Consider the following 27577-nt stretch of genomic DNA (forward strand, 5'->3'; position numbering starts at 1 on the left):
GAGAAAACTCACACCACAGGCATGCTCGTGTCTGGATCCACAAGTATCGCTTTAACAGCCAAGAGGAGAGAAAAAGTTACCTCACAAACAGGCCAGCGCAGCGGGTCAAATGTCCAAAGTGTGTGAGAGAGAGGTAAAGATGGAGTTTTACAGCATTTCTCCGTAGTAGTGAAATGGCAGCCCGTGTGCTGTGCCACCTTCATTGTAGTAAGAGCGTTATTTACTCGCCCTCGCCTCCTATTTTACTGCGACATCGTGCATAGGAGATAAATGACTTCAGTACGTAATATTCGGTTATGATCTATTACTGAACCAATATTAATAATTTTGACACCCCTAGTAACGAGTAACGATGGAGCACATACAAATTCTATTGGAGTAAAAGTATTAAAATCATCGAAAATATGTACTGAAGTAAAAGAAGAAAAGAACAATACTCCAGTACAGATACAGCCTTTTAGTACTTAAAAACAGTAGTGAAGTAATTCTACTTCATTACTATACATCTCTGATTATTATCTATAAAACCACAGCACAAATCTCGTGCATCTCCAATCAAAATACTGCAGTGTTTCATTGCTGAATGAATCTGCAGTTTGAATGAATGGAGTGAACCAATGATTCAACGGCTTATTCCAAAAAAGGCTCATTCTGAAAACGTAGCCCTATATACGTTTCTGGAGATCTCAAATTATGTAGCCAGAAGTATGTATGGCTGCATTTCGTCTTTAAAATAAACACTATAGGGCAGTATGACGCCATTTATTTTCACGTTAGCAGCTGACTGACTTCTGTACCAGTTTGTCCAGTGGTTCACAGAATATGTTGGCGGACTTGAGAGGCAGAGCAGAGTTGACTGCGACGACAGGGTATAGGGGTCCGACGAAGAATGATTCCAGAAAGCAGGTCAGACAAAAACAAAAGCCAAAAGATAAAATAAACAAGTAAAAAAAAATAAGGGGAAAATTCAGCCTGATCTCACGAGGAAACGCAAGTATTTTACGTTTTGTCAGTTTAGTGGCTAATTTGTACGAGTTCAGTTGTACGAAAATGTACGATTTTAAAAAGGATACATGTCGCCCAACCCCACCTCTAACCCCAACCATCACTGGGTAATGAGCAAATCATACTAAAATGTACAAATTAGATCGTACAAATTCATACAAATTAGCCACTAAATTGAAAAGCTACGAATTGCTGTGAGATTGCGTTGGAAAATGTGGTAAAATCTTGAAAATGTTGTAAAAATCAGGGGGCTTTTCTTTTTCTGGATTGCTTTCCAAAACACTGTCGGTTGGGTTTAGGGAAGGAGGAGGGTAGGCCAGTCGATCAGTCAGTCAGTTGACAGTGGCCTCTGGTGGATTTACGCATGAATAGCAGGCGTGAATGTCACTTGCAGGAGAAATTTGAGATCTGAAAAAGCGTACACAAAACAATTTATCTCCTGGAATGTATTTGGCACATTCCTGGAATGTGTATGTAGTATAGCTGCACTGGTCTAAATAAAATGATAGCCACGCTTCATACTGATGTCTTTGCTGTTTATTTGTTTCTATCTTTCTCTCTCTTTGTAGTAAACACCTTGAAAACTACAAGAAATAGAACATATAATATTAAAAATATGCATTTCTCAGTGTCTTTTTCAAAGTCTCTCTCTTAAATGTCCACTGATATGCATATGAACATGTGCGACAACTCTGAATCTAGCAACATCAGTATTTACACACAACATCATTCATGTAAACTCACATATTGCAACAATATACATAAAAATTGAACAGAATTAAATATAAATTACCGTGTGCGCCCTCTTAGACCATGCAGATTAATGAACTCTCTCAGGCTCCGTAATGTTGGCTTCTCTCTGCCACCATGTCAGTTTCACTTAAATTGCAATGGTCTCACACTTCACGTAACTCAAAATATATGATCTGATATGCTCCAATAGCAACTCTCTTTTACAAACATAACTTCTAACTGTTTTAAGGGTGGACATTCTCTGCTTTGGATTATATTGCATAATATGAGTTTATAATATAAATTAACATACAAATTCTAGCATTATTTGAGTTTATAACAAAAACACAAATATGCATTACTTTTGAGAAATACGTATTTGTAACGAAGTGGCTGACACAGAGGGATCCATTTGCAGTATAGTTATTAAACAGAGTTTAATAACAATATGCACACAGATGGTATGCGTGTGCGAACTCACATCAAACACAGTAGTATCAAATCGAAGGGCTGGCGGCAGGCAAACACTGGGCGAGTATGCAGGCATGGGTCAGAGGCTGGCGGCGTGTATCAGAGTCGGTAATCAGGCTCGGGTTCAAGGCAGGCGGCAGGCAAGACAAGGTCGATAAACAGTCCAAGGTAAGCAACGGGAAAGCAAGCAAGGATGTGAAACACTCAGTAGTGTTAGCCAGGGCAGAACAAGACTTCGCACTGAAGGTGTGTGTGTGTGTGTGTGCTGCTTATATGTGTGAGCCAGGTAATTAGAAGATGTGCTGCAGGTGTGTGTGTCAATCAGTCAGTGGGGATGACGTAATGTCAATAGTCCGGTGATGATGACCTCTGCTGGCTAGCGAGGGGAATGACTGGGACCGAGTCGGTGACAGTATCCTTGACATTTACATAATGGGCTCCATTTTCAGAATGAGCCTGGGTTGGTCCATTTATATAAAGAGCCTTTTTTTTTCATTAATAAATGAATCACTTGAACAAATCAAATTAATGACACATTAGGACATCTACTGCCATCTACATTTGATGGCCATAGAACTAAATGTCTACTAATAATGTCTAATTTTTCTTGAAGGAAACAGAGTGGTGGGGTCAAACATATTAGTTCATCTACAAAGACACCTATAATCATTGTAGCGTTTTATTGCTGTTAAAAAGAAACAACGACGGTACTACAAAGAACTCCTTTGTGATCCATATAAATGCTCATAATGACTGAAACAGCCAGATGTGGATGTTCAGATGGTGGACAGCTGTTGTGTGAGCCCGATCCCACCTGCCCGTTAAAGCTCAGCACCTCTTAAACACTCAGTTTAATGTGACGCTTCTGGAGCTCACCTGAGCGGTTTATTCTGTCACACCGCCACATTAACCTCCAGTCACATGTGTCATGTGCACAAGCATCAGTTGCGGAGATATTGTTTCATAAACAGTTTAGCCTCGAGCACAGGTGTCAGGTACACTCATTAAAGCGGATTCAGCGCCAAGGGAGCTGGGCAATCCCAGATGTGAAACAGCAGCTGCTTTGATTTAGGTTTGGGAAGATGGATGGAGAGGAAGTCAGCCTGCTTTACGCCCCTTAGTGTTTAGTTCTCATTTAGGACAACTTTCAGCCCTGGAATGGAAATAAATGTGGTTAATCGATCTGCATTGTGCTTTCTTACACTGTTTTTGCCTTGTTCTGTGTTAAATGCCCATTAGTAGTAGCCTGAACCATGTAAACAGTGCTTTCCAGCTTCATCAGATAGGGTGAATGGCTGCAGGTGTTTACATTGAGGCGGCGTCTGATTGAGGACTTAAAAGTGAAGGACATGGTTTCAGTTATAACCGTCGGCCATGGCTGTATATGGGAGCCAGGGCCCCCCGGTCCCCCTCTCGGCCCAACAGAGAGCTGTAATTCTGGGCAAGGACAATAGGAACAGACCCCCCTTTGTTCAAGCTCCGGTGGCCCTTGTGACCGGCACAGTAAACAGTGGGCACAGGCTGATTTGGCGGCCTGGATAGCCACACTGAGGAGCTTTTGACCGGGGGAAGTTAAGCAGAACAGCACCCTGAGATCTCCCAGTGACTCTCTCTTTCAAGCACAATCTCTCTCTCAGCCTCACTCACCCTCTTGAAAACAAACTTTTATTAGCAGGGAATGTACACAAAGGCCAGGCATTTACGCAAAAGAGATGAGGGGAAAGGAAAACAATGCACGAGTGTTTATCCTTATGCTTAAAAGAACACTGCTGAATAATACTTAAAGCAGTGTATGTGACTGGCTGTCTTCTAACAAGGATTCCATTTAAAGTGGTCAAATGATGCAAGATCATGTTTTCCTTGGTCTTTGAAATATTAGACGCTGTTTGCGCATATATGAAATCTGTAAATTCTCAAACGCAAAGAGATACGCTGTTTCTTAATCCCAAGAATGGCGAGAATGGACTTGTGTTTTCTTGCAGACTGATCTTGCCAGGTTACCTTGGAAGAAAGAACTCCACAGCAAAACGAGAACACAATGTGAGAATTGTGAGAAAATAAGATTCTTGTTCTTATTCCATTTATATATATATTTTATATATATATATATATATATATATACATACACGAGATATATATACATTGAGCCGGCGTCTGATTAAGGACTTAAAAGTGAAGGACATGGTTTCAGTTATAACCATCGGCCATGGCTGTATATGGGAGCCACTATATATATATATATATATATATATATATATATATATATATATATATATATATATATATATATATATATATATATAACAATATCAATGCATGTAAAAATTTTGGACATCTTGTACACTTTTAATGCTTCCATACAGTTTGCTGCAATTATAAAGCGCACATGTTTTGAGGTAGGGTTGGGTATCGTTTGGGGTTATTTCAATACTGGTGCTAAATCGATTCTTTTAAAATGGTACCGGTGCCAAAATGGTGCCTGAACCGATACTTTTTAGCCACAAAATTATTTGACAAAAAAAATATATATATTTTAATCATCATAATGGAACAATATAATTATATATTTATAATAAGTTTAAAGTAAACATCAATTCATATATTACATATTTGATTTGCAATAATATATTTCTTTTGATCAACCCTATTTGGAGGTAGTTCATTATGAGGCAATATACCTTCTATGTGTGATTTGATTGGACAGGAATAACATGATTGATTTTTCTAATCCCCATAGACAAGAAAAAAATAGTGACTGAAGGTTGAAGAAAAGGAGTGGAGTAAAAGTACTGATTACTGCAGCAAAAATGTACTCAAAGGGAAGTAAAAGTACACATTTTTAAAACTTACTTAATTACAATTCCTGAGAAAATTACTCAATTACAGTAATTTAAGTATTTGTAATTAGTTATTTTACACCACTGTATATATATATATATATATATATATATATATATATATATATATATATATATATATATATATATATATATATATATATATATACATATATATATACATATATATATACATTTATTATATTATACAACTTAAAGATACTTCACCCAATTAAAAAAAAAATGTATATGAATTAATGCCGGCAATGCGCGGTGACGCAGTGGGAAGCACATTCGCCTCACAGGAAGAAGGTCGCTGGTTCGAGCCTTAGCCGGGTCAGTTGGGGTTTCTGTGTAACCCAAAGCATGCAGGTTTGAGTCCTGGCACCGGCAGGGATTGTAGATAGGGGGGTGAATAACCAGCACCCTACTGCTCCTGGGGTGGCCCACTGCTCCAAGTGTGTGTTCACAGTGTGCATGTAAATTCGACAACCAAAGCTGACGCAAGATACATTTCTGGTGGCAATTTTTGAATTCATCACACACAAATCCTGTCAATTTCTTCCAGGACCAACCCACACTGCCTTAGAAGACTAGGAATGCAGTGACTGCAGTTGTATCTGCCTGCTAAATCCTGTGTTTTACATTGATAAATGGTAGTGTTTGGTGCTAAGAGATGGTTACATGCTTGTAAATGTGTTCGTAGTGTAACGTAAATAACGTAAGTTTACTTTGAAAAACTCACATCCTAATAACAATAACAATAAAACTGCAGATGCCTTTAGCATTAGCATGTACAAAAAGGGTTTCTCATTAAAAGCAATGGAGGCCCCTGCACATTGTAAAATGAGTTGTCAAAGTGTGACAAGAATGGGTCCTGACCTACTCAGAAGCAAGAATTTGTTAGTTCGTGAGTTGATGTAAACTAACTATGCATGATGTGAAATGTTGTGCTCGCCAAGACGTGATGTCATCTGTGCTACCAAGTTACTTCTCATATCAGCTTCACAGTGTGCTGACAAACCGCTTGACAGTTGACCACATAGATCCATATTTCCTTTTCACTTAACCTAAGAGTTATGAGACTGGAGCGCAACTAGAAGCTTTCCTGATTGTTTACACACTTAAAGACTCCTATTGCATCATGTCTTAAAAGCAAGATAAAAAAGGTCACAGTTCTTCTCAGTCTAAACAACCTCAAACCGCACTGCAAACTGATGAGTGATATAAATTTGAGTAATCAAGTGAAGAAAGAAGAACGCTTTCTTCACAGGAAAAAAGTGCCACAGAGCTACCAATGTATATAAAATTTGCAAGTTTGAAGTCTGTGCAGTCAAATACAAACTACCATTTTGAAATGGTTTGTGGTTGTAATAAAAATCCATCAAAGGATTACACCAAGCAAAATTGAATGAATCCACACAGGAAGTCTCAAGCGATTCCAGAAGAAAGAAATAACTATAATAACTGATTGGGAGTCTAAAAAACGCAAGGACAAATAAGTTACTAAAGAAACCACAACTAATCTGCGGTGCGCTTATGAAAACCATTGTTAGCTAACTAAGTTTGCAAGTTTCGTCATTACAAACATAGTTCGTTGATTTGGTGTTTACCAAATCCGTCGTTCCAACAAACATTTGTCACAAACGTTTGTACTATGCCCACGTCACCGAGTTGTAGTTAGTAGCACAGTTCTTGGTTGTGTTTAGTGATGTGCACATCAATACTAAAATATTGATATCTCCGATACCAGCTTTGTATGTCCTGGAATCGATTATTCATCGATATTTCAGTAATTTGGAGCAAAGATGTAGTTTATTGGAAATAGAAATACAGTGGAAAGTAACCCCAATTACCCTAGTTTATCCAAATAATGTAAACTTAGTCAGAACTACTTGTTCTTCCGCCTGCCAAGTCATGTGCGTAATACGGCAATGTACAACTGCTGAACACACTAGCTAGCCACTCAGTCTGCTAGCCTGGCACATGTTGTTCAGACATGCAAACTTTATAGTAGGTTATTTATAAAGAAATGTTTCACTAAATGACATCGGCCTGTTGGTTATAACATTTCTGCCGTGGTTTGAATGTGTTAAATTGTACTAATTATAATGTATTTACAATAAATAAAATAAAATTAATAAATAAATAAATAAATAAATAAATAAATAAAATAATGACTAATAATAATAATCTTATCAAAATATCGCTACTTCAGTAATTTGGAGCAAAGATGTAGTTTATTGGAAATAGAAATACAGTGGAAAGTACCACAATTACCCTAGTTTATCCAAATAATGTAAACTTAGTCAGAACTACTTGTTCTTCCACCTGCCAAGTCATGTGCGTAATACGGCACTGTACAACTGCTGAGCCCCCTAGCTAGCCACTCAGTCCGCTGGCCTGGCACATGTTGTTAAGACATGCAAACTTTATAGTAGGTTATTTATAAAGAAATGTATCACTAAATGACATCGGCCTGTTGATTAGAACATTTCTGCCGTGGTTTGAATGTGTTAAATTGTACTAATTACAATGTATTAACAATAAATAAAATAAAATGAATAAATAAATGAATAAATAAATAAATAAACAAACAAAAAAAAACTAACAAACAAATAAATAAATAAATAAATAAAATAATAATAATGGTTAATAATAATAATCTTATCAAAATATCGATACTTCAGTAATTTGGAGCAAATATGTAGTTTATTGGAAATAGATATACAGTGGAAAGTACCACAATTACCCTAGTTTATCCAAATAATGTAAACTTAGTCAGAACTACTTGTTCTTCCGCCTGCCAAGTCATGTGCGTAATACGGCACTGTACAACTGCTGAGCACGCTAGCTAGCCACTCAGTCCGCTGGCCTGGCACATGTTGCTCAGACATGCAAACGATGCAGTTTGTGAAACGTGTAACAAAACAGTGAGGTACTGTGGTAATACCACAAACCTAATCAAATACCTACATATAAATCACAAGACAGAATATGACTACGTCATGACTAGGCGGTCAGAAGAGGAGAGGCACAGGTGCTGCTGCCTGCTAGGGCGAGACAGACATCGCTTTCAGAGTCCTTAGGTGCAGCAGACAGGCACCATCCAGGTACAGAGGGAGAAAATGTGGCGATGTGGCTGTATTTTGGAGGCTTGGTTTTTGTGACAATGATAAAACAAAAGAAAAAGGTAAAAAATGTTCAAGGGGACCGGATTAACATGTCACTAAACTAAAAGGTGTGCATGTTTTTTGTTTTATGTTCAGATGTTCAGACAGGCGTTTTAAGATATATGTGCTCAGATGCTGTCAATAAATATGTAAGTTGGTTCTTTTTTTGTATGATAATTCTTCATCAATAAACAAGAATGACCTGTAATATGTCTCGTGTTCGTTATGAAGTGACTTTTTAGAACACTACTTGTTACTTTAATTTCCCAAACAGTCATTTTTGGGCAAAGTATCGGTATCGGATCAAATCGCCAATACTCGCCTTTATTTTACTTGGTATCAGATCAGATAAACAACCAGTGATATCGCACATCACTTGTTGTGTTCTATTCCCAATTATCCCCCTATGCCTTATTCATTTTGAACGTTCCAAAATTTTAACTTGAACAACAACATGCATTAAAGTCATCTCTCATATTTTTTTTACAGTTGAGTTTTAGCGATCATCATATTGACAACTGCGTTCCCTTCACGGTGCATTTTGAAAAATTTAAATAAATGCCATTTTGAACTTAGCCATGGCTCATGACGAAAGCTATAGGTGACCAATTATTTAATAGTGGAATTTACTTTATGTTTAAGCTTGTGAAAACAAAAAATTGTAGCATCTGTTAATGGTTTTAATTTATAGTAGGTTATTTATAAAGAAATGTATCACTTTATGACATGGGTCTGTTAGTTAGAACATTTCTGCAGTGGTTTGAATGTGTTAAATTGTACTAATTACAATGTATTTATAAATAAATGAAATAAAATGAATAAATAAATAAATAAATAAATAAATAATGATTAATAATACTTATTATTATTACTATTAAGTAGGATTTTTTAAATTCCTTAATAAATAGCCTACTGTAAATTTCAACCATTAACGATTTATATGATTTATATATGAGATTAAAATATGTGTAGGCTAATTTATGTATTAGAATAGAATATGAAATATTCTCAATAATTTACAGGAAACCCAGGCTCATTCTGAAAACGTACCTCTATATACATTTCTAGAGGCCGCAAAATACGTCCCGGGGGATACATTTTTTTGCCGTTTTTTGCAAATCCGCCAGAGGCCGCTGTGTATGCTTTTTGAGATCTCAAATTTAATATTAAAGAAGTCTAATAGACATCTTATAGATATCTAAATATTGACAGCTTGTTTAAAATAAAGCTAAATTTGTGCCGTCAGTCAAAAATCGAATAGATATCTTTTAGTCAAAAATTTTGGACTATTCTTAGATGTCTATTTGTATTTCACAGACCAAATTTAGGCTTGTTCAATCAAGTCTATTAACCACAAAATTGTTTGGTGGGTTGGTTTTGTGTGGTCCAAGAATTTATATAAACATCTATAACATGATACATGATTTTGTTTATTTATCCAATAACAACAACAAAAACCTCTGAATAAGGACTAAAATTTTACATTAAATTTGGAATAAACAGAAATTAGAAATAGAAAACTTTGAAATGCGTCCTCACTGAATACTGATTTCCAAATATCTCTTATTGTGTTGCTGTCTCTTGAATCCAACATAGGCTCATTCTGAAAACAAGGCCCTATATACATTTCTGGAGATTGCGAATTGCGTAGCCAGAAGTATGTATGACTGTTTCATCTTTAAAATCATTACATTGACGTTCCTTTTTGCAGTTACCAGCTGACCACGTACCTCCATGTGGACGGCTTTCCCGCTATTACCAGTTTGTCCAGTTAGCTCGCCATGTTCGTCTTCGACTTGAGACGAAGAGAAAAGTTGACCTGAAGGTGAAGAACGGTTCCAGAAAGCAGGTAAAACAAAAACAGAAGCCATATAATAAAATAAACTAGTAAATAACAGGGTGAGAATGTGATAAAATCTGAAAACGAAGTAAGAATCAGATGAGGGCTTTTCTTTTTCTGGATTGCTTTTGAAAACTGATGGTTAGCTTTATGGAAGTGGCTGGGCGGGTCAATCGGTGCTTTTTAAAAAACTATTGGTTGGGTTTATGGAAGGAGGAGAGTGGATTAGTCAATCGGTCAGTCGACAGCAGCCTCTGGTGGATTTTTTTGAGGACAGCAGGCGAATGGCACTTGCAAGAGAAATCTGTGATCTGAAAAAGTGCACACATCGGCCACTGACGGATTTGTGAAAACAAAAACTGAAAAAGAAAAGCAGCTCCTGGGAAGTATTTAGTGCTCTTCCGAAATGTATATAGCAGTACATTTTCAGAATGAGTCTGTGTCTCTTGAATCAGTCTTAATCTTCTTAACTCCTCTACAGGTTGAAACATGGTGCTGAAATCAAAAGATGTGCTAATTCCAGTGTGAAATAACATACACACTCTCGTCTTCGCACTCTCCCACAACACCTCAAAGGCCTAAAGCTTCTCTCCTTTTTCCCCCCCTTTTCATTTGCTCTGTTTGACTCTGGCACCAAGATTTGAAGACAAGGGTCAGAGTAATATTTATTTCGCATGTTGTCTGGTTCAAGGCGGGGGGCAGCCTTTTGAAGGCAGCGGGATGGGAAACAGTGGGGCGGCCCTGTGAAGCATACAGTAAAACTCTTTCAGGGTAAACTTACCCTCAAATGAAGCGGTGAAGATTTAGGGAGTAGAGAAGGGCAAATCGTGTTCTTCCAACCGTTCTGGCCTGTCTAGATTCTCAGGACACCCTGGGTGTGAGCACCCTGCATCACGGCAGTCTGCTAAAACACATGCGTCCAGGTGGGACAGAGCGATACCCAAGCTGACACTGCGAGAGGCCACCCGAACATATGAGACACAGCTGTGAACAAGGGAAGAAAAAAGAAAACAAAGCTTCAGATCTCTTTCCTTCCACATGCATCGCCTGTAGCACTGCATTTCTGTCGTGTGTTTTACGTATTTGTGCAAGATGGCCACAAACGCAGCTGTCTGAAAGCTTGTAGATATTCTTATTTCCGCTCATGTGTTTGTGTGTCATTGATTTAGATCACTGGTCTTTAGTTTCCCGTGCTTTTATGCCATGACAGTTTCCACAAAACGATTTGGACTTTGTATACTCGTGTTAAAGTCTGAAGCCTGCACTTTTGTGTCTTGTTTTGCTTTACTCTAAACATCGCTGAGTCATTATGATCAGTCACTTGCAATGTTGCACCATTGCTCATTTTAAGTTGGTATTTGAAAGCATTTGCAAAATGTAGTAAGAATAATTAATCAATCAGCTATCGTTATGCAGCACAAAATAAAGGCTTTGTAAATAAGGGGAAGAATTAACTGGTCTGACATAAATTTGAACAACATCAAGCTAAACCAATGTTCCTTTTGAGTTTTTCAGGAGTTTAAAACAGCTTACAAAAATGACATTATCAGAAAAATGAACACCTGTGAAATGAACACCTAACTCTTTTTAGAGATCAAGATATTCAGTTAATTTCTTCTGTGCAGTCTGTCAATATCATTCATTCATTTTCCTTCGGCTTAATCCCTTTATTCATCAGGGGTTGCGAAAGACGTAATGAACCACCAACTTATCCAGCATACGTTTTACACAGCAGATTTTACTCGACGTTTTACTCGACCAGCTGCAACCCATTACTGGGAAACATCTATACATTCTCACATGCACAACTTGGACCTGCAACCTTCTTGCTGTGAGGTGACAGTGCTGACCACTGAGCCACCATGTCAGGAACATTTGAGCATTATTAATATTTAAATTCACAACCCTTCTAAATAAGGTCAATAAAACCAGTGTTTTCAATTCTACATGGTCAATTAGATTGGGTTTTAGATGTGTTTGTAAAACCATTTTTAGAGATTTTTTCTTAGCTTTTATGTAGATATTAGAATTTAAACATCATGCAGCACATTTTTTACATGTCTAAACATTGTTTTTAACAGCATTGAGAAATTTGCTAAGAGTACTGTATACTTGGGCTGCACGATATTGGAAAAATCTAGCATTGCGTTTTTGTCTTTATTTTGCCATATGAATACAATTTCACCAGATAAATCTATTATCTTTAATTGGAAAGAATTATATTATAATATTATATTATCTTATACTATTATATTATAAGAATTTTAGATCAATTGGGCTGATTCTGCAGTGGGACTGCATCTCCATAAAATCTAATAAACAATGTATAAATTTCCCCGACACATTTTCCTTGCTGTCTGTGCCATTTGCAGTGCATGTCTGTGTGCATGTTGTGAGTATTTTCATGCATAACAATCTAAAAATATAAACATGAAAAAGAAACAACAACAATAAAGTGTTTTATCATTTCCAGAGTCTAACAGTATTCAAGTACAGTAACTGAATAATAAAAATATATATAATTCAATTAAATGAATCATTGTTAAAGTCACAAGTGGTACAATTTCTTATGTCTAATTACAGGCATCAAAATACAAGCACATGATAAAGTGTAATCCGAACTTAACATTGCATGTATCTTGTGCAACATAGGCTCCTTCTGAAAATGTAGCCGTATATACGTTTCTAGAGAATGCAAATTATGTAGCCAGAGGTACGTATGGCTGCATTTCATTTTTTATATGAACGATACAGGGCTGTATGATGCCATTCCATTTCGCGTTTACCAGCTGACCGCTTACCTCCGTATGGAGAGCTTTTCCGCTGTAACCAGTTTGTCCTGTTAGCTCATCATGTACGTAGACGGATTAGAGAGGAGTTAACCACGATGACGGGCTTCGAGTCCATTGAAGAATGGTTCTAGAAAACAGGTAAAACAACAATAGAATCCAAAAAATAAAATAAATAACAGGGTGGGAATGTGGTAAAAACTAAAAACGTGGTAAAAATCAGACGAGGGCTTTTCTTTTTACTGGATTGCTATTGAAAAGTGTTGGTTGGGTTTAGGGAAGTGAGTGGGCGGGTCAGTCAATAAAATTGGTTGGGTTTAGGGAAGGAGGGTGGGTCAGTCGATCAGTCAGTCAGTCAGTCATTCAGTCAGTCAAACAGTCAGTCAACAGCGGCCTCTGGTGGGTTTACGCGAGAACAGCTACACAGCAGCCTTTCGTGGATTCGCAAAAACATAAACCGTAAAAAACGTACACCCGGGACGTATTTCTCTGTCTCCAGAAATGTGTACATGGGTACGTTTTTAGAATGAGCCTGGGTTGGTCTTCTGTCTATGGTGAAAAATCACATTGTGATATCAATACTAAAAGATACATTTTGCAGCCCTAGTACATATCCCTGCACCAGTATTTTAAACATGTTTTTAATAACAAGGCATTTGAACTTTTATGTTTAAAAAATGTATCATATTGCAATCAATGTTAATGGCTTTACCATACTGCATATGGTTCTTCACCTATTAAAGGGTAAAACTACACTTTTAAAACTCAAAGTTTCAAAAGTGTGTTTTCTAAGTGACACCACTGGGCGAAAAACTATTTGGATTCAGGGACCCAGATAGCATACGAATGTGGGCTATTTAGGCAGTTATGCGACACTGGTGGTAATCCTTCGGCCCAGACAAAATTAATGTGAACCTGAAGTGGCCCACCTGTACAATGGCAAAGGGTGGCCAAAGATTTAAATTCATTCATTCATTTTCTTGTCGGCTTAGTCCCTTTAATAATCTGAGGTCGCCACAGCGGAATGAACCGCCAACTTATCCAGCAAGTTTATACGCAGCGAATGCCCTTCCAGCCACAACCCATCTCTGGGAAACATCCACACACTCATACACTACGGACAATTTAGCCTACCCAATTCACCTGTACCGCATGTCTTTGGACTGTGGGGGAAACCGGAGCACCCGGAGGAAACCCACGCGAAGGCAGGGAGAACATGCAAACTCCACACAGAAACGCCAACTGAGCCGAGGTTCGAACCAGCGACCCAGCGATCTTCTTGCTGTAAAGTGACAGCACTACCTACTGCGCCACTGCCTCGCCCCGATTCAAATTCATGTATGGGCCATTTAAGGCAAAGATTTGGCACTTATGGCACAATGTAATCTGAATGTGAGCCAAATGTGGCCCATGTGGAAAATGGTAATTTTGGCCCAAATGATGGAGGACAAGTGTGGGCCGCAGTTTGCCACATTTTTGCCTTGCTGGGTCTAAACCTAAAGTGGTTCACATAGGTGCAAATATGGGCCAGTTATCTTAAGACATATGTGGGCCACGTTTGGCGAATAGTCGCCACAGTAAGCTATGGCTAATGTGGCTGTGTGAACCTATATTGGCCCAGAGAAGATATGGCAAATGTGGCCCAGTTATCCTAAAACAAATGTGAGCCACTTTTGGCAAATATTTGGCACAGTTAGCCCTGGCTAATGTGGCTGTGAGCCTAAAGCGGCCCAGAGAAGATATGGCAAATGTGGCCCAGTTTTCTAAAAACATATGTGGACCACATAGACTAAAGTCACTATCATGGAGAAAAGTGTTTGCTTTAGTTGGGCTCATAGCTCATAGGATTTTTGTAATCTGCCACACCCAGCAAGTGTAAAGTGTAGGCCAGATCTGGGCCAGAATAAAAGCAAACTGTGGCCCAGAATAGGGTCAGTTCTGGTTCATTTGGTTGAATTCTGGCTGATTTGTGATATTGGTATGATTTAATTGTGGCCCAGATCTGGCAAACTGGAGCGGACCGTCAAAGTGCCATCATGCGGTATGTGGGGACGGCTGTAAGTGTCTGGTGTGGGATGGATTTGAGCCACATGTATTTTGCTAGTAATAGTTTTTAAAAGAAGCATTTTAACTAGGAACATTTTGTGAAACGAAGTTTCCATTGATGTCTGAGGTTTTTTCATGGAAGCATCAAAGGCAATAAGGAACCTTTATTTAATAAAAAACCAGGATAGTAGATCCAAGGGGCTGCACAGCTCTCCTCACTAATGACAAAAGCCCTCCCACATTCTTTATCTCATCGCTCTGTGAGGTTATGCAGAGCTGTCCATTACTGCCAGGGCCAATCAGTCACTTCCTCCTTTGGGATGCTTCTCTGTGTCCCATTAACAGGCTGAGGGCAAGTAGTGTTTGGCAAAGGGCAGATGTGAGAGAGATGAAGCAGCGGTGGGGTAGATGTGCCAAATGAGAAAGAGAGAGAGGCACAGGCTGTTTTCTATTTGTGCGGATTAGACTGACAGATCTGTATTTGGTTTCGAGGGGCCTCAGGCTTCAGCTAATCCTCATCACCTGCAGACCAGTGCCCCCTTCAAAATGTCTTCAAACTCCCCCCTTCTGCGGCCTTATAACCCTGTACTTCGGCCCAACAAAGCTAACACTCGCCCTGAGACAAAAACCGCACACTACGCGAGGTCGACTGTAACCTCAGCCTAGGAAGAGAGATAGTCTGCCTCTTTGTACCCTTTCACAATCTATTAGAGTCGGCTGTGAGGTGTTGCTGTGTTGGATTTGGAGAGATAGTAATTATCTGCAGATTAAACTCAAGTGTTACGGAAACTGCTTGTCAATGTCACTCAAGAAAAGAGGAAAAGATGCCCAGATGCTCAGCGAGGAGCCCTATGGAGGTTTTCAGGTCAGGTCAGGGGCAAAGGACCTCTGTCTCCCTTAGTCTCACAGTTTTTTCACACATTGTCAACAAGATCAGTTCCCTCTATTGATGTCCTAATTAACATAAAATTTGGATTTCATTTCAAGCTGAACACACAGTAACAGTACATATAATTGTTAAAATAATTTATTTACCTATTTAATTGAACTATACTACAAACTAAGTATAGAGCTTGATATTAATATAAAATTAATGGTCACACTTTATTTTGATGGTCCATATTAGTAGACTGTGTGCTTAATATCTGTTGATACTGCTCCTCCAACAGACATTTAACTGACTATAATAAACTTTGCAAGTACATGTCAACTTAGACTAACCCTAAACCTAACCTAACAGTCTATTTAGGGCCATTGAGTTGAGTAAAAAAACGTTATCAAAATTAACGTAACATAGCCTCATTATTTAAAAAAAATCAAAAACATTTGTCTAGTTTTAGGATCTGTAAGAGGACAAACTTAGATAAGAAGAGGAAGATGTTTTTCCATCGTGAACTTAACAAATCTCAATTTCACCACATCTCAATATACAGGCTATTTCAAAATGAAATACATTATGGCAGTCAAACATTGTCTAAGATCATATTTGTATGTAGTTTAACCAAATCTTCCACAAAATATGTAATAATTGTACATTTGTCAATGAAATAAATTAGTTGTATGCTGAATTATACACTTGTCACACTCTAAAATGTAATATTAATTTGGTTAAAATTATTAAAAATAAAATGAATAAATTGAATTTCTTTATTAATTAAAGCATTAACTTAAACACTTTTAATGTGTGATGATAACTTTGTAAATATTATTTTTTTTAAATGTGTGTGGTGATGGAAAGAAAGTGGTGGAAATGACATTTCTACAGTTTATTGTGAAAAAATTAAAAATAGATTCACTGATTAGCTTTGAATTGATACACTGAAAAAAATAATTCAGAGATGATTCCTTGGATTTACTAAATTCTTTTACGTTAAGTGGTTGTAAACAATTTATTTGTGTTGAATTTAAACAAACAAATTAAGTTAAACATTATTAAACTTAATTTGTTTGTTTAAATTCAACACAAATAAATTGTTTGCAACAGTTCTGCATGCAACACTGTTTTCAGTGTACTAGCCTTACATGTATACAAAACACACTTATTTACCTTAATTTTGTTTGGTTTTTAAAAACATCTTTGAAGGTACAACATGTTTGGAAATGACGTAGAATAAATGTATTTCCTTATCAACCAATATTTACCTTGATTTTTCCTCAAGTGTTGTAGATAAAAAATGAAATTCTCTCCATCTTAAGCATGTTCTCAGATGACACTATTCATTTTCATAGAAACCACCTAAATAATCTTCCACTCAAACCTTTAAAAGCGACATTAGAGGGTTGTGGTGAAAATGACACTGATACTGTGCGACAGCTATATTTTGTATAAAAAATAATATTAATAATCTCACATTAATAACTATAAATATTTCAATTATTTCACTAGTGCTTTATTAAGATACACTAATAGATGCCAGATAAATATTATTTTAAGATGTTATTTTCATTGTTGCAGTTTAAAACTTTGGGTGTGCGACAAGTGAAAACAGTGATTTTGACACCTAAAAGGAGATTGAATGTGAGGAAAAAAATATATAATAGAAAGGTAGTCATTTTTTAAGTAGTTTTTATTCTTAGTTTGACAAATAAAGAGGAATTTGAACTAAATTATAAATATTTTTGGATACATGATCAAAGAACATACAAGTGGCCGTATAGTATTACCCTTATAGTCTAATGAGAATTAGTTGGCATGTAGACGCAATGTAACTTAAATTCAACAAATGGACCATCAAAATAAAGTGTGGCCAAATTAATTTATTGCAAGGCACCTAAAAGAATGTACAGTTTAATTAATTTTTATTTCTAATAAGTGCACTTTTAAATAAGTGGTAGATTATGGATGGATTTTATTTGATAAGAAAAAGACTTTCTGTCATTTCTATTTTTTGCATGTCATATGCAGTAAATTGCAATTAAAGTAAATATGTGTTATTTGTATTGAACGATTACAACTATTGAATATAAATATGTTATGCAAATTTAGAAGTACAATATACATGTATCACATTACCTGAAAACATATGTAAGTGTCTTTATATATTAATGTTTCCTAACGACATACATTCGCCACTTCACTTTGAAAGTATTACAAAAATATAATGAAGTATTACACAATTGCATCACTTAAAAAGTGCCTCAAACCCCTATTAAATAATTGGATTTAATAAAACTGCAAACAAAGGTTTGCAAAACTAAAAATATTGCATTAAATAGGCATTAGTGTATTTTATACTATTTAAATTATCAGTAATTAGAAATCAGTAACTATTTTTCAAGTAAGCCTACGTAAAGTTAAGACAGAATTAAACGTTAACATGTTAGGCGCGTACTACCAGGATTCTTGTTATCTTTTAAGGATGTCCTGTTGGGTTTTTTCAATACTCCTGATGAGAAAAGTAAGGAATATTTTATTATTAATCTCCTTTTAATCCTTGCTAAATTTCATATACACCGCTGTAAATTCTCTCAGCGTATACCTTGTTTTATTGTCTTTGAAAAGGAAATTCAACAGTACATTAGAACTATTGCTTCCTCTAAAAATCTTAAGGCTATTAGAACTGTTAACTTATTTTCATTTTTTAATTTTCTTAACACAAGTTAATTTTATTTGTTTTTCTTTTGTTGTTGTTTTCTCCTTTATGTGTTTATTTAATGCTTTACTCCTCTGTAAAACTCATGTACACCTTTTTGTAACAAATTTGTATGATGTTGTTATTGTTACGTTACCCTGGCATCAAAATAAATAAATAAATAAATAAATAAATAAATAAATAAATAAATAAATAACAACATGTCAGGCGCGCGCCAGGCAGGCAACCTTCCGATCTGCTCAGCGTGCACACAACCGTTAACTGCTCACTTGAAGCGTTCGCGCTCAGTTATAGTATTGTTTAACTGAAATTACATATCAATACCTTGTTTATGATATTTCGTAGTGTCTTCCTTGGTAATTTTCTCATCTAGCGGTTTATTATCTTAAATTTGACTTCCTTTCCGACGACCTGGGGAACTTCTGACGCTAATTTGCTAACCTGCATCCACTTAACGTAACGTTAGCAGTTACACACAACAGCGAACTGCGGACAAAACATTAACCACTTCGACTACGGTTCACACACTGCATTTCAATGGCTTACCAGTTTACTGAGGTAGATAAGTTGAGGGAAGCGCTGTGCGAGAGTCTGGAAACGGTCGACAGATGCCAGGAGGACATCAGCAGGTGACTAGCATTAACGTTGGCAGTAATATAATGTTTTAATTCTAGTTAACGCTGCCTTTATTTTCGTCTGTTTGACTCCCTCGTTCACAGCCAGGATGTTTTGACGCGCATCGAGAAAGTCATTGAGAGGATTGTCATCGATGTGTCTAAAGGTGAAGCACCTGTGCTGAGACTTATAAATAGATCCTGCTGGAACAATGTCAGGTGTGTGTGTGTGTGTGTGTGTGTGTGTGTGTGTGTGTTTGTGTTTGTTTGTGTCATGCTTATTTATACAGTCCATCTATCTATCTATCTATCTATCTATCTATCTGTCTGTCTGTCTGTCTGTCTGTCTGTCTGTCTGTCTGTCTGCACAGTATGTTGGTCTGTTGTTCTATTTATCTATCTGGATATCAATGTATGGATCTGCCTGTATATCTATCTATTGAAATCCTAAGTAAAAAGAGCCAGAGAAACGTTTTGATAAAGGTAAATTGAGCTTATTTTGTCCTAAAATGTAGTACTAAATGTAGTATTTAGGTTTAAAGTTAAAATCATGCTCGGCAGAAACATCAGAATTTAAATCGGCTTCCTGTAAAGAAGAATTAAATGTAAATATTCCACTTGATGAATGGGAGGAAATATGTACAAAAGTTCAATCCTTAACATTTACAGTTCTTTTTAATTGTCTTAGGTGCATTTCACACAACATTATTTAAAATTGCACAACAGTTAATGCATATCTCAAAACAATTAATACAAACTGCACAACCTAGTAGATAACCTGCAAAAGCATGCCACTTCTTGCTAAAAATGGATATCTCATTGCTCAAAAGCAATTATTGATGTCAATGAAAATGTCAGTGGCATCAAGATGAAAAGTCCTGACATCATTGTTTATGAACATAGTCAAATGGCTTTGTCATGTTTTCATTATGACAGTTTACTCTGTACATTTTTTTCCAATGCAAAAAAGTCAGATTTTGGTGACCCTTCCTGAAAACGCTCAAGACAGCACTGTAAACAATTTGCAAAGCCATTTGAAAACCAAAGTAAAGTTAGACATTACTGCATTTAGTGAAGTATCTGAGTACAACACACTGAATATGTACAGTGTGTTTCACATTTTTACTGCATTTGCTCTTTGCTATTCTAATTTATATACAGCATTGTGCAAAAGAATAAATACAGCCTTATTTACAACAAACATAAACGTCCTTTGGGTAGAGCTGTGCACAGCTGGAAAAAATATTGCAGTACATATCGGAACTGAACCTACAACATACACAGATCTATAAATTATTAATAAAATTGTTCAGTTTAGAAGAAAAAAGATTTAAAAGATTTTATAAAATTTGCTTGACAGATTTTGACAACTAGTTCAACATTTTTGCATGGAATGACTCAAGTAATGAAATGAGGACTATTAGTTTTATATGGAATGACTATTCAGCATTTATAAGTTGAGTTAATTTTGACCGGCATGACACAAGCAAATGATAATGTTATAAAACAGCAGAGAGTTGTATGAAAGCAATTGATGCATGTCCAAAATCATTCACAATTTGTTGGAAGGAATGAGAAACTGCTACTATGATGTGCACAAATGGCTAATTGTTTTGAGAAATGTATTAACTGTTGTGCAAATGTTAATAGTGTTTTGAGAAATGCACCAAAGCGACTGAGAAAAACTGTAAATGAAACTAAAAAAGTTTAATAAAAGAAACTAAAAAAAGAAAAAAACCTTTATGAACTGTGTGTGCTGAATCACTATTTTGTAATATTAGAAATACATCAGCAAAATGTTTTTATTTTAATTATCCTTCATGCAAAAACAGCCATCTTTAGTTAATGAAAAAATACATCCTTGGTGCTCACAGCAAAATGAATATACCGGCAAATTATATACAAATGTTGATTGTTATTTAAATTGTCGTTCATGCATAGACAACCATCATTAGTTAATGAAAATAAATCTAATTTTTACAATTATGGTGCTATTTTTTTTGTGTAGCACAAATCTCTATATATTAGACTAACATGAACAGGTATAGACATATTCTGTTTACCAGAAAAAGACATTATTTATTATTATACATTATTAGACCCCAGCTGATCTAAACCGAATCACATATTCTTTTTTTGTACATGTTTTATTTTCAATCGCTATCTATCTATCTATCTATCTATCTATCTATCTATCTATCTATCTATCTATCTATCTATCTATCTATCTATCTATCTATCTATCTATCTATCTATCTATCTATCTATCTATCTGTCATCTATCTATCTATCCATCCATCCATCCATCCATCCATCCTTGAATAAAAATAAAAATCAAAGAAAAAAAAGACTGACTGATCAAATTTTATTTAACTAACCTAAAAATTTTAAATAAAAGACGCACAAAAAATAAAAAACAAAACTTTATGAACTGTGTGTGCCGAATTACTATTTTGTAATATTAGAAATACATCAGCAAAATGTTTTTATTTTAATTATCCTTCACGCAAAAACAGCCATCTTTAGTTAATGAAAAAAATACATCCGTGGTGCTAATTTACTATGCAGCACAAATTCTTAAATATTGGACTAACATCAACAGGTATATACATATTCTGTCTGTGAATAAAATCTGTTTATCTGTCTGTCTGCTCTGACGTCCCTCATCTGAACCCCGATTCTTTCAAATAAAGTTACGTCTTGTCTTCTAAATAGGTGTTATTTCGTGAGAGGATTAAACCCCCTTCTCTCCTTCACTTTTGTACATAGACACACTTAAAATCCTCAGAAGAGGTTTTCACTTTGCACACTGTGTAATAGCTCTTGTGCAGAACAAAGAAAACTGTCTGGTCAGATCTACATCAAACCTCCCTAAGGCTTAAAGCACGTTTCATCTGGGCCCCTCTGAGGCCAGGGGCCTGACAACTTGGAGAATGACTTGGCTTTTGGCTTATTGCTGTTATAAGGGTATCCTTTGTGCAAGCAAAATGACTGATAGTTTAAATAGAAGATAGGACTACGAAACGCTCATTTAAGTGAATGATTTCATCCCCCGCAATAATAAAACAAAAATAAAACCTCTCCATACTTAGATTTCCCAGAGCAACATTTGGTTATGATCATCATAAGAATTCTCAGATGAGACTTCAAGATGTTTTCCCCAAAACATTTCACCCATACACCAAGACAAGAAGACCTTTTTTTAACCGTATTTCAGGGCATGTTATGACTTGACACGATAACAAAATCAAATTGTCTGAAAATAAATAAGAGGACATTGAAATCAGCGAACCTGTTGTTGGCTTTATTCTCAGATTTCAAGAGTCTGTTGGTTTGGTGCTGAAGGACGATGTCTCTCCAAAGTATCTTCATTGTGGCAAACCTACAACAGCCACCAAGTTTGGTAAGACTACCACTGATTACTTCATTTTTTTGGCAAGACAATCCACTAATTACTTTATTCTAACACTAAGTTTGGCAAGACCACCACTGATTACTTGATTTTAACGGCAAGTTTGGTAAGACCACCATTATTTTTTTTATTTTAACACCAAGTTTGGTAAGACCACCACGGATTACTTGATTTCAACACCAAGTTTGCTAAGACCACCATTGATTACTTGATTTTTACACCAAGTTTGGTAAGACCACCACTGAATACTTGATTTCAACACCAAGTTTGGTAAGACCACCACGGATTACTTGATTTCAACACCAAGTTTGCTAAGACCACCATTGATTACTTGATTTTTACACCAAGTTTGGTAAGACCACCACTGAATACTTGATTTCAACACCAAGTTTGGTAAGACCACCACTGAATACTTGATTTCAACACCAAGTTTGGTAAGACCACCACTGATTACTTAATTTTAACACCAAGTTTGGCAAGACCACCACTGATTACTTGATTTTAACACCAAGTTTGGTAAGACCACCATTGATTACTTGCTTTTAACACCAAGTTTGCTAATACCACCACCGATTACTTGATTTTTACACCAAGTTTGGTAATACCACCACTGAATAATTGATTTTTACACCAAGTTTGGTAAGACCACCACTGTTTACTTAATTTTAACACCAAGTTTGGCAAGACCACCACTTATTACTTAATTTTAACACCAAGTTTGGTAAGACCACCATTGATTACTTGCTTTTAACACCAAGTTTGCTAATACCACCACCGATTACTTGATTTTTACACCAAGTTTGGTAAGACCACCACTGAATACTTGATTTCAACACCAAGTTTGGTAAGACCACCACTGAATACTTAATTTCAACACCAAGTTTGGTAAGACCACCACTGATTACTTAATTTTAACACCAAGTTTGGCAAGACCACCACTGATTACTTGATTTTAACACCAAGTTTGGTAAGACCACCATTGATTACTTGCTTTTAACACCAAGTTTGCTAATACCACCACCGATTACTTGATTTTTACACCAAGTTTGGTAATACCACCACTGAATAATTGATTTTTACACCAAGTTTGGTAAGACCACCACTGTTTACTTAATTTTAACACCAAGTTTGGCAAGACCACCACTTATTACTTAATTTTAACACCAAGTTTGGTAAGACCACCATTGATTACTTGCTTTTAACACCAAGTTTGCTAATACCACCACCGATTACTTGATTTTTACACCAAGTTTGGTAATACCACCACTGAATAATTGATTTTTACACCAAGTTTGGTAAGACCACCACTGATTACTTGATTTCAACACCAAGTTTGGTAAGATTACCACTGATTACTTGATTTCAACACCAAGTTTGGTAAGACTACCACTGATTACTTGATTTCAACACCAAGTTTGCTAAGACCACCACTGATTACTTGATTTTTACATCAAGTTTGGTAATTCCACCACTGATTAATTGATTTTAACACCAAGTTTGGTAAGACCATCACTTATTACTTAATTTTAACACCAAGTTTGGTAAGTCTACCACTGATTACTTGATTTCAACACCAAGTTTGGTAAGACTACCACTGATTACTTGATTTTTACATCAAGTTTGGTAATTCCACCGCTGATTACTTGATTTTTACACCAAGTTTGGTAAGACCACAACTGATTACTTGATTTTAACACCAAGTTTGTCAAGACCACCATTGATTACTTGCTTTTAACACCAAGTTTGGTTTGGAAATGTAAATGTAATTATATACTGTAACATCCAAATGTACAAATACCTAGTTCAGACATGAAGCTCTAGAAGACAGACTGATATGTATTTTACATGCAGTCCGCAAGCAGTTTTTGTGATTTACAACATGGCACAAGCTAGTAATGTACCGATTTACAATTTGATCTGATTCACAATTTTGATTTCATGATATGCTTTTCTCAAGATTTTAGAGAAGTAATGAAATTGAAGATATTATTAAGTGAGCAAAAGTTTGTAAAGTAAACCTGACATATAATGAAACTAAATTGAAATTTTAAAACCCCAAATTAAAAAAGTTAAACAAATGAAAGTAATCTCACCTCCATGTCAAAAACATGTAAAAAAACAAAACTTTTTCCTTATAAAAGCAAAAATGGCAAATAAAATGATTATTTTTTATTTTAAAGAGAGACAACGCTGATCCTTTCATTTAGTAAAAAAAACACACAAAACACAGTCAGTAAAACTATCATTCTCAAAAAAACTCTAATATTGAGATGTGATTAGTTTTTCAAGACCAAATAAATGAACATTATCATCATTGTCGCCTTATTAACATGCTTAAAGTATTCTAACAGTTGTCATGAGTGATATATTTTTAACACTAACAACAACACATCAAAATATCAGTAATTAAACAGAATAATACACTGTAATTCCGAGGACAATAAAACAACATAAATCCCATAGACTTGCCATAAAACAGGGACCCAAGCTATATATATATACACATACCAGAAGCTTTTTGGACAGGCTCCGAAATAACCACCCACAACATCCTAGCAACTTCTTAGCAACATGGTAAAAACCACTTGCATAGAAACCACATTGCAGCTATGGCAGCTACCCATACATAACATTTAGATTTGAAAAAAGTACATTTATGAAGTGTGCTTCACACAGATGAGTGGGTTTGACAAACCACTTGTAGAAACTTGTCTTCTCTCTATAAAAAACACTCCCCCTTCTTTACTCTAGCACTTTATTATCTGAGCACTTTCAGTTCCTTTGTATAATTAGCACTACTTATGTGTATTTTCTTTTCTTGTCGAACCGTATTGTAAATCACTTTGGACAAAAGCATCTGCTAAATAACTAAACTTAAATGTGAGTGATTTTGCCTAGACAGAAAATTCTAGTGTAACTATTGTAGTTTTAGTTGCCTTAAATGATAATTGAGTATGTTCCTGTTTTACAGCCCTGATTTTGAAGATCTTGTCTATTATTTACAAACTTGTTCAAAGTGACTCCTATGCAACTAAAAGGTGAGCAACATGTCCACAAACTATAGATTCAAATGTGGTTGTCATACATTTTCACAATTTTTACTCAAATTTTACCTTTACTATTGTCTTGTTTTAAGACAAATACATTTGAAGTACAAAAAAACAGGGCTTCATAATATATCGAAATATATTATTGCAATAATAGTATATGCAAAATCCCTTAAACCTGAGATATTTTAAATATATTTTATAAATATGTTGTATTCAATTCACCTTTATTTGTATAGCCCTTTTACAATGTAAATAGTGTCAAAGCAGCTTCACATAGAAGATCATACTAAATTGAAACGGTGTAATTCATGTATAGGTTGATCAAATTTAACCAATAAGATGGGTTCTTACTATCTTTATACCCCCCTTCCAAGTATGTGCTATTCTGTATTGGCAAGAACATTGCGACACAAAAGTAAACGCAGGTTCTGCGTAATACAGACTAATGGCGCTGTCACACTAGAGTTTGAGCATATGAAATTCAATCACTCGTTTGTTTGCATCATCTTGTTTAATCCTGCCCCTTTTCATTTTATTATTTCATTTATATCCCAGTTAATTTGACAAATAAGGCAATATAAGGCAACTGTGCATAAGTACACCCTCATAAGTCATTCAAAGTGTTTTAAAATCAAAATGAACGTTCCTTGACAGATTTTTTAGCCTGAGTTTAATGTAAAAAATTTAAGTATACTATGTTTAATATTTTGAATGTTTGATATTTGTTAGCGTGATCATTAAATATATGATTTTCATTTTTAAAAAAATAAATAAATAGATTTTCTTTAGGGAAATTGTATATTGCAAGAAATATCATTAGCACAATATTCAAAAAACAATATCACATATTTTCCCAATATCATGCAGCCCTACAAAAAATACACAGTTTATTGGCATGCATAAAAATAATAAAAGAATGAGTAAAATGCTTTTAAAATACTTCTAGGTAGAGCTCAGCATTTCTTACATCAGTTCTTGTCAACTTTCCAAAATCATTTCTTCCAATTTTTAGTTATTACCCGTTTCATGTCTAAATATTTAAGATTTTTGTCAGCTTTTGCAGACCGTTTTATTCAAACCACCTGTGGATGTAAGTGATGATGTGGTTATAAATCAGCAAACGGCTTCATAAATCATCTGATATAGGGAGCAGGTGGAACCTTTTGATTTTTATGACGTGATTTGTCAAGTGCACCTGTGCGCTGAAATGTTTTCTCTTCTATTCGTCAGAGACATATATTATAATGACCCACAGCTGTTTGGGTCGCAGAGGATGTTGGATTCCATCGTGGATGACATTTCATGCATGCTCAAGGTTCCTCGCAGGAGTCTGCATATTGTAAGTTCATGTAGCTCTGTGACATTTTTATACACATAGGACAAATGCTTCATTTAAGTTCTCATTTATAATAGCTGAACTTTGTATTTCAGTCTCAGCAGGATTTAACATGCCTTTTAGTTTTTGTGACTTAAAAAATGTATGTCATAATATTGAAAAAAATGCTATAGTGTAAAACCTACCAATAATCATGAGGTACTTATGATTATAAGGTACGAGCAAAAGTGCTTTTCTCGAGGCTTTTGTAGGATTTAGAAAGGTACTAATATAATTTTAAAGCCTTAATTCATGGGAATAAAAACGCAAACTAAAAAAAAAAGATCAATCAGTTTTCACCAACAAGTTTTCTTGTTTTCCAGTATGTTTTTCCAGTTGAATTATTATATTTGGAACAAATAATAACATTCACAGTATTGCAGGATGTTTCCAGGGTCTTAAAATGTCTTAAATTTCAAAAACTAATTTTTAGTCCTTTAAAAAGTCCTAAATTCACAAAATTTTGTCTTTTAAGTCTTAAATCATTTTAAACAGGTGTTAATTTTCCAACCAGGCCAACACATTCAATCAGCAATAATACATCTTAATAAAACCTTTAACGGAAGTAACATTTATGAACTCATTTTAAGTCCATCTATACAATCTGAATTTGCTTGTTTTGACACATTATTTAAAATAT

General features: G+C 35.5%; 1 protein-coding gene and 2 long non-coding RNA genes across 8 annotated transcripts in view; 1 reads left to right on the forward strand and 2 right to left on the reverse strand.

Moving 5' to 3' along the window:
* Nucleotides 1-772: 772 nt before the first annotated feature.
* LOC147838156 (uncharacterized) lies at nt 773-19266 on the reverse strand. Its single transcript, XR_015523174.2, has 5 exons — nt 19033-19266; nt 12860-12977; nt 10840-11042; nt 9949-10037; nt 773-856 (listed from the first exon to the last, which is right to left on the reverse strand). It is a non-coding gene; the product is annotated as an uncharacterized LOC147838156 (long non-coding RNA).
* Nucleotides 18703-27577, forward strand: part of spo11 (SPO11 initiator of meiotic double stranded breaks) — a 29740-nt gene continuing 20865 nt past the window's right edge. For 3 of the 6 annotated variants that reach the window (XR_015522739.1, XR_015522740.1, XM_087305428.1), the window contains exons 1-5: nt 18703-19115; nt 19206-19319; nt 22415-22503; nt 25484-25550; nt 26793-26901. Coding sequence is in view for 4 of the 6 variants with exons in the window: in XM_087305428.1 (XP_087161554.1) it covers nt 19024-19115; nt 19206-19319; nt 22415-22503; nt 25484-25550; nt 26793-26901 (471 nt within the window). In the remaining 2 variants the exon portion in view is untranslated. 6 annotated transcript variants of the gene reach the window in all.
* LOC147838157 (uncharacterized) lies at nt 22770-24814 on the reverse strand. The gene is made up of 3 exons (XR_015523181.1): nt 23739-24814; nt 23408-23614; nt 22770-23368 (listed from the first exon to the last, which is right to left on the reverse strand). It is a non-coding gene; the product is annotated as an uncharacterized LOC147838157 (long non-coding RNA).

Source organism: Danio rerio, chromosome 23 (genome assembly GCF_052040795.2).
Source record: "Danio rerio strain M-AB ecotype USA chromosome 23, GRCz13ab, whole genome shotgun sequence".
Lineage (NCBI taxonomy): Eukaryota > Metazoa > Chordata > Actinopteri > Cypriniformes > Danionidae > Danio > Danio rerio.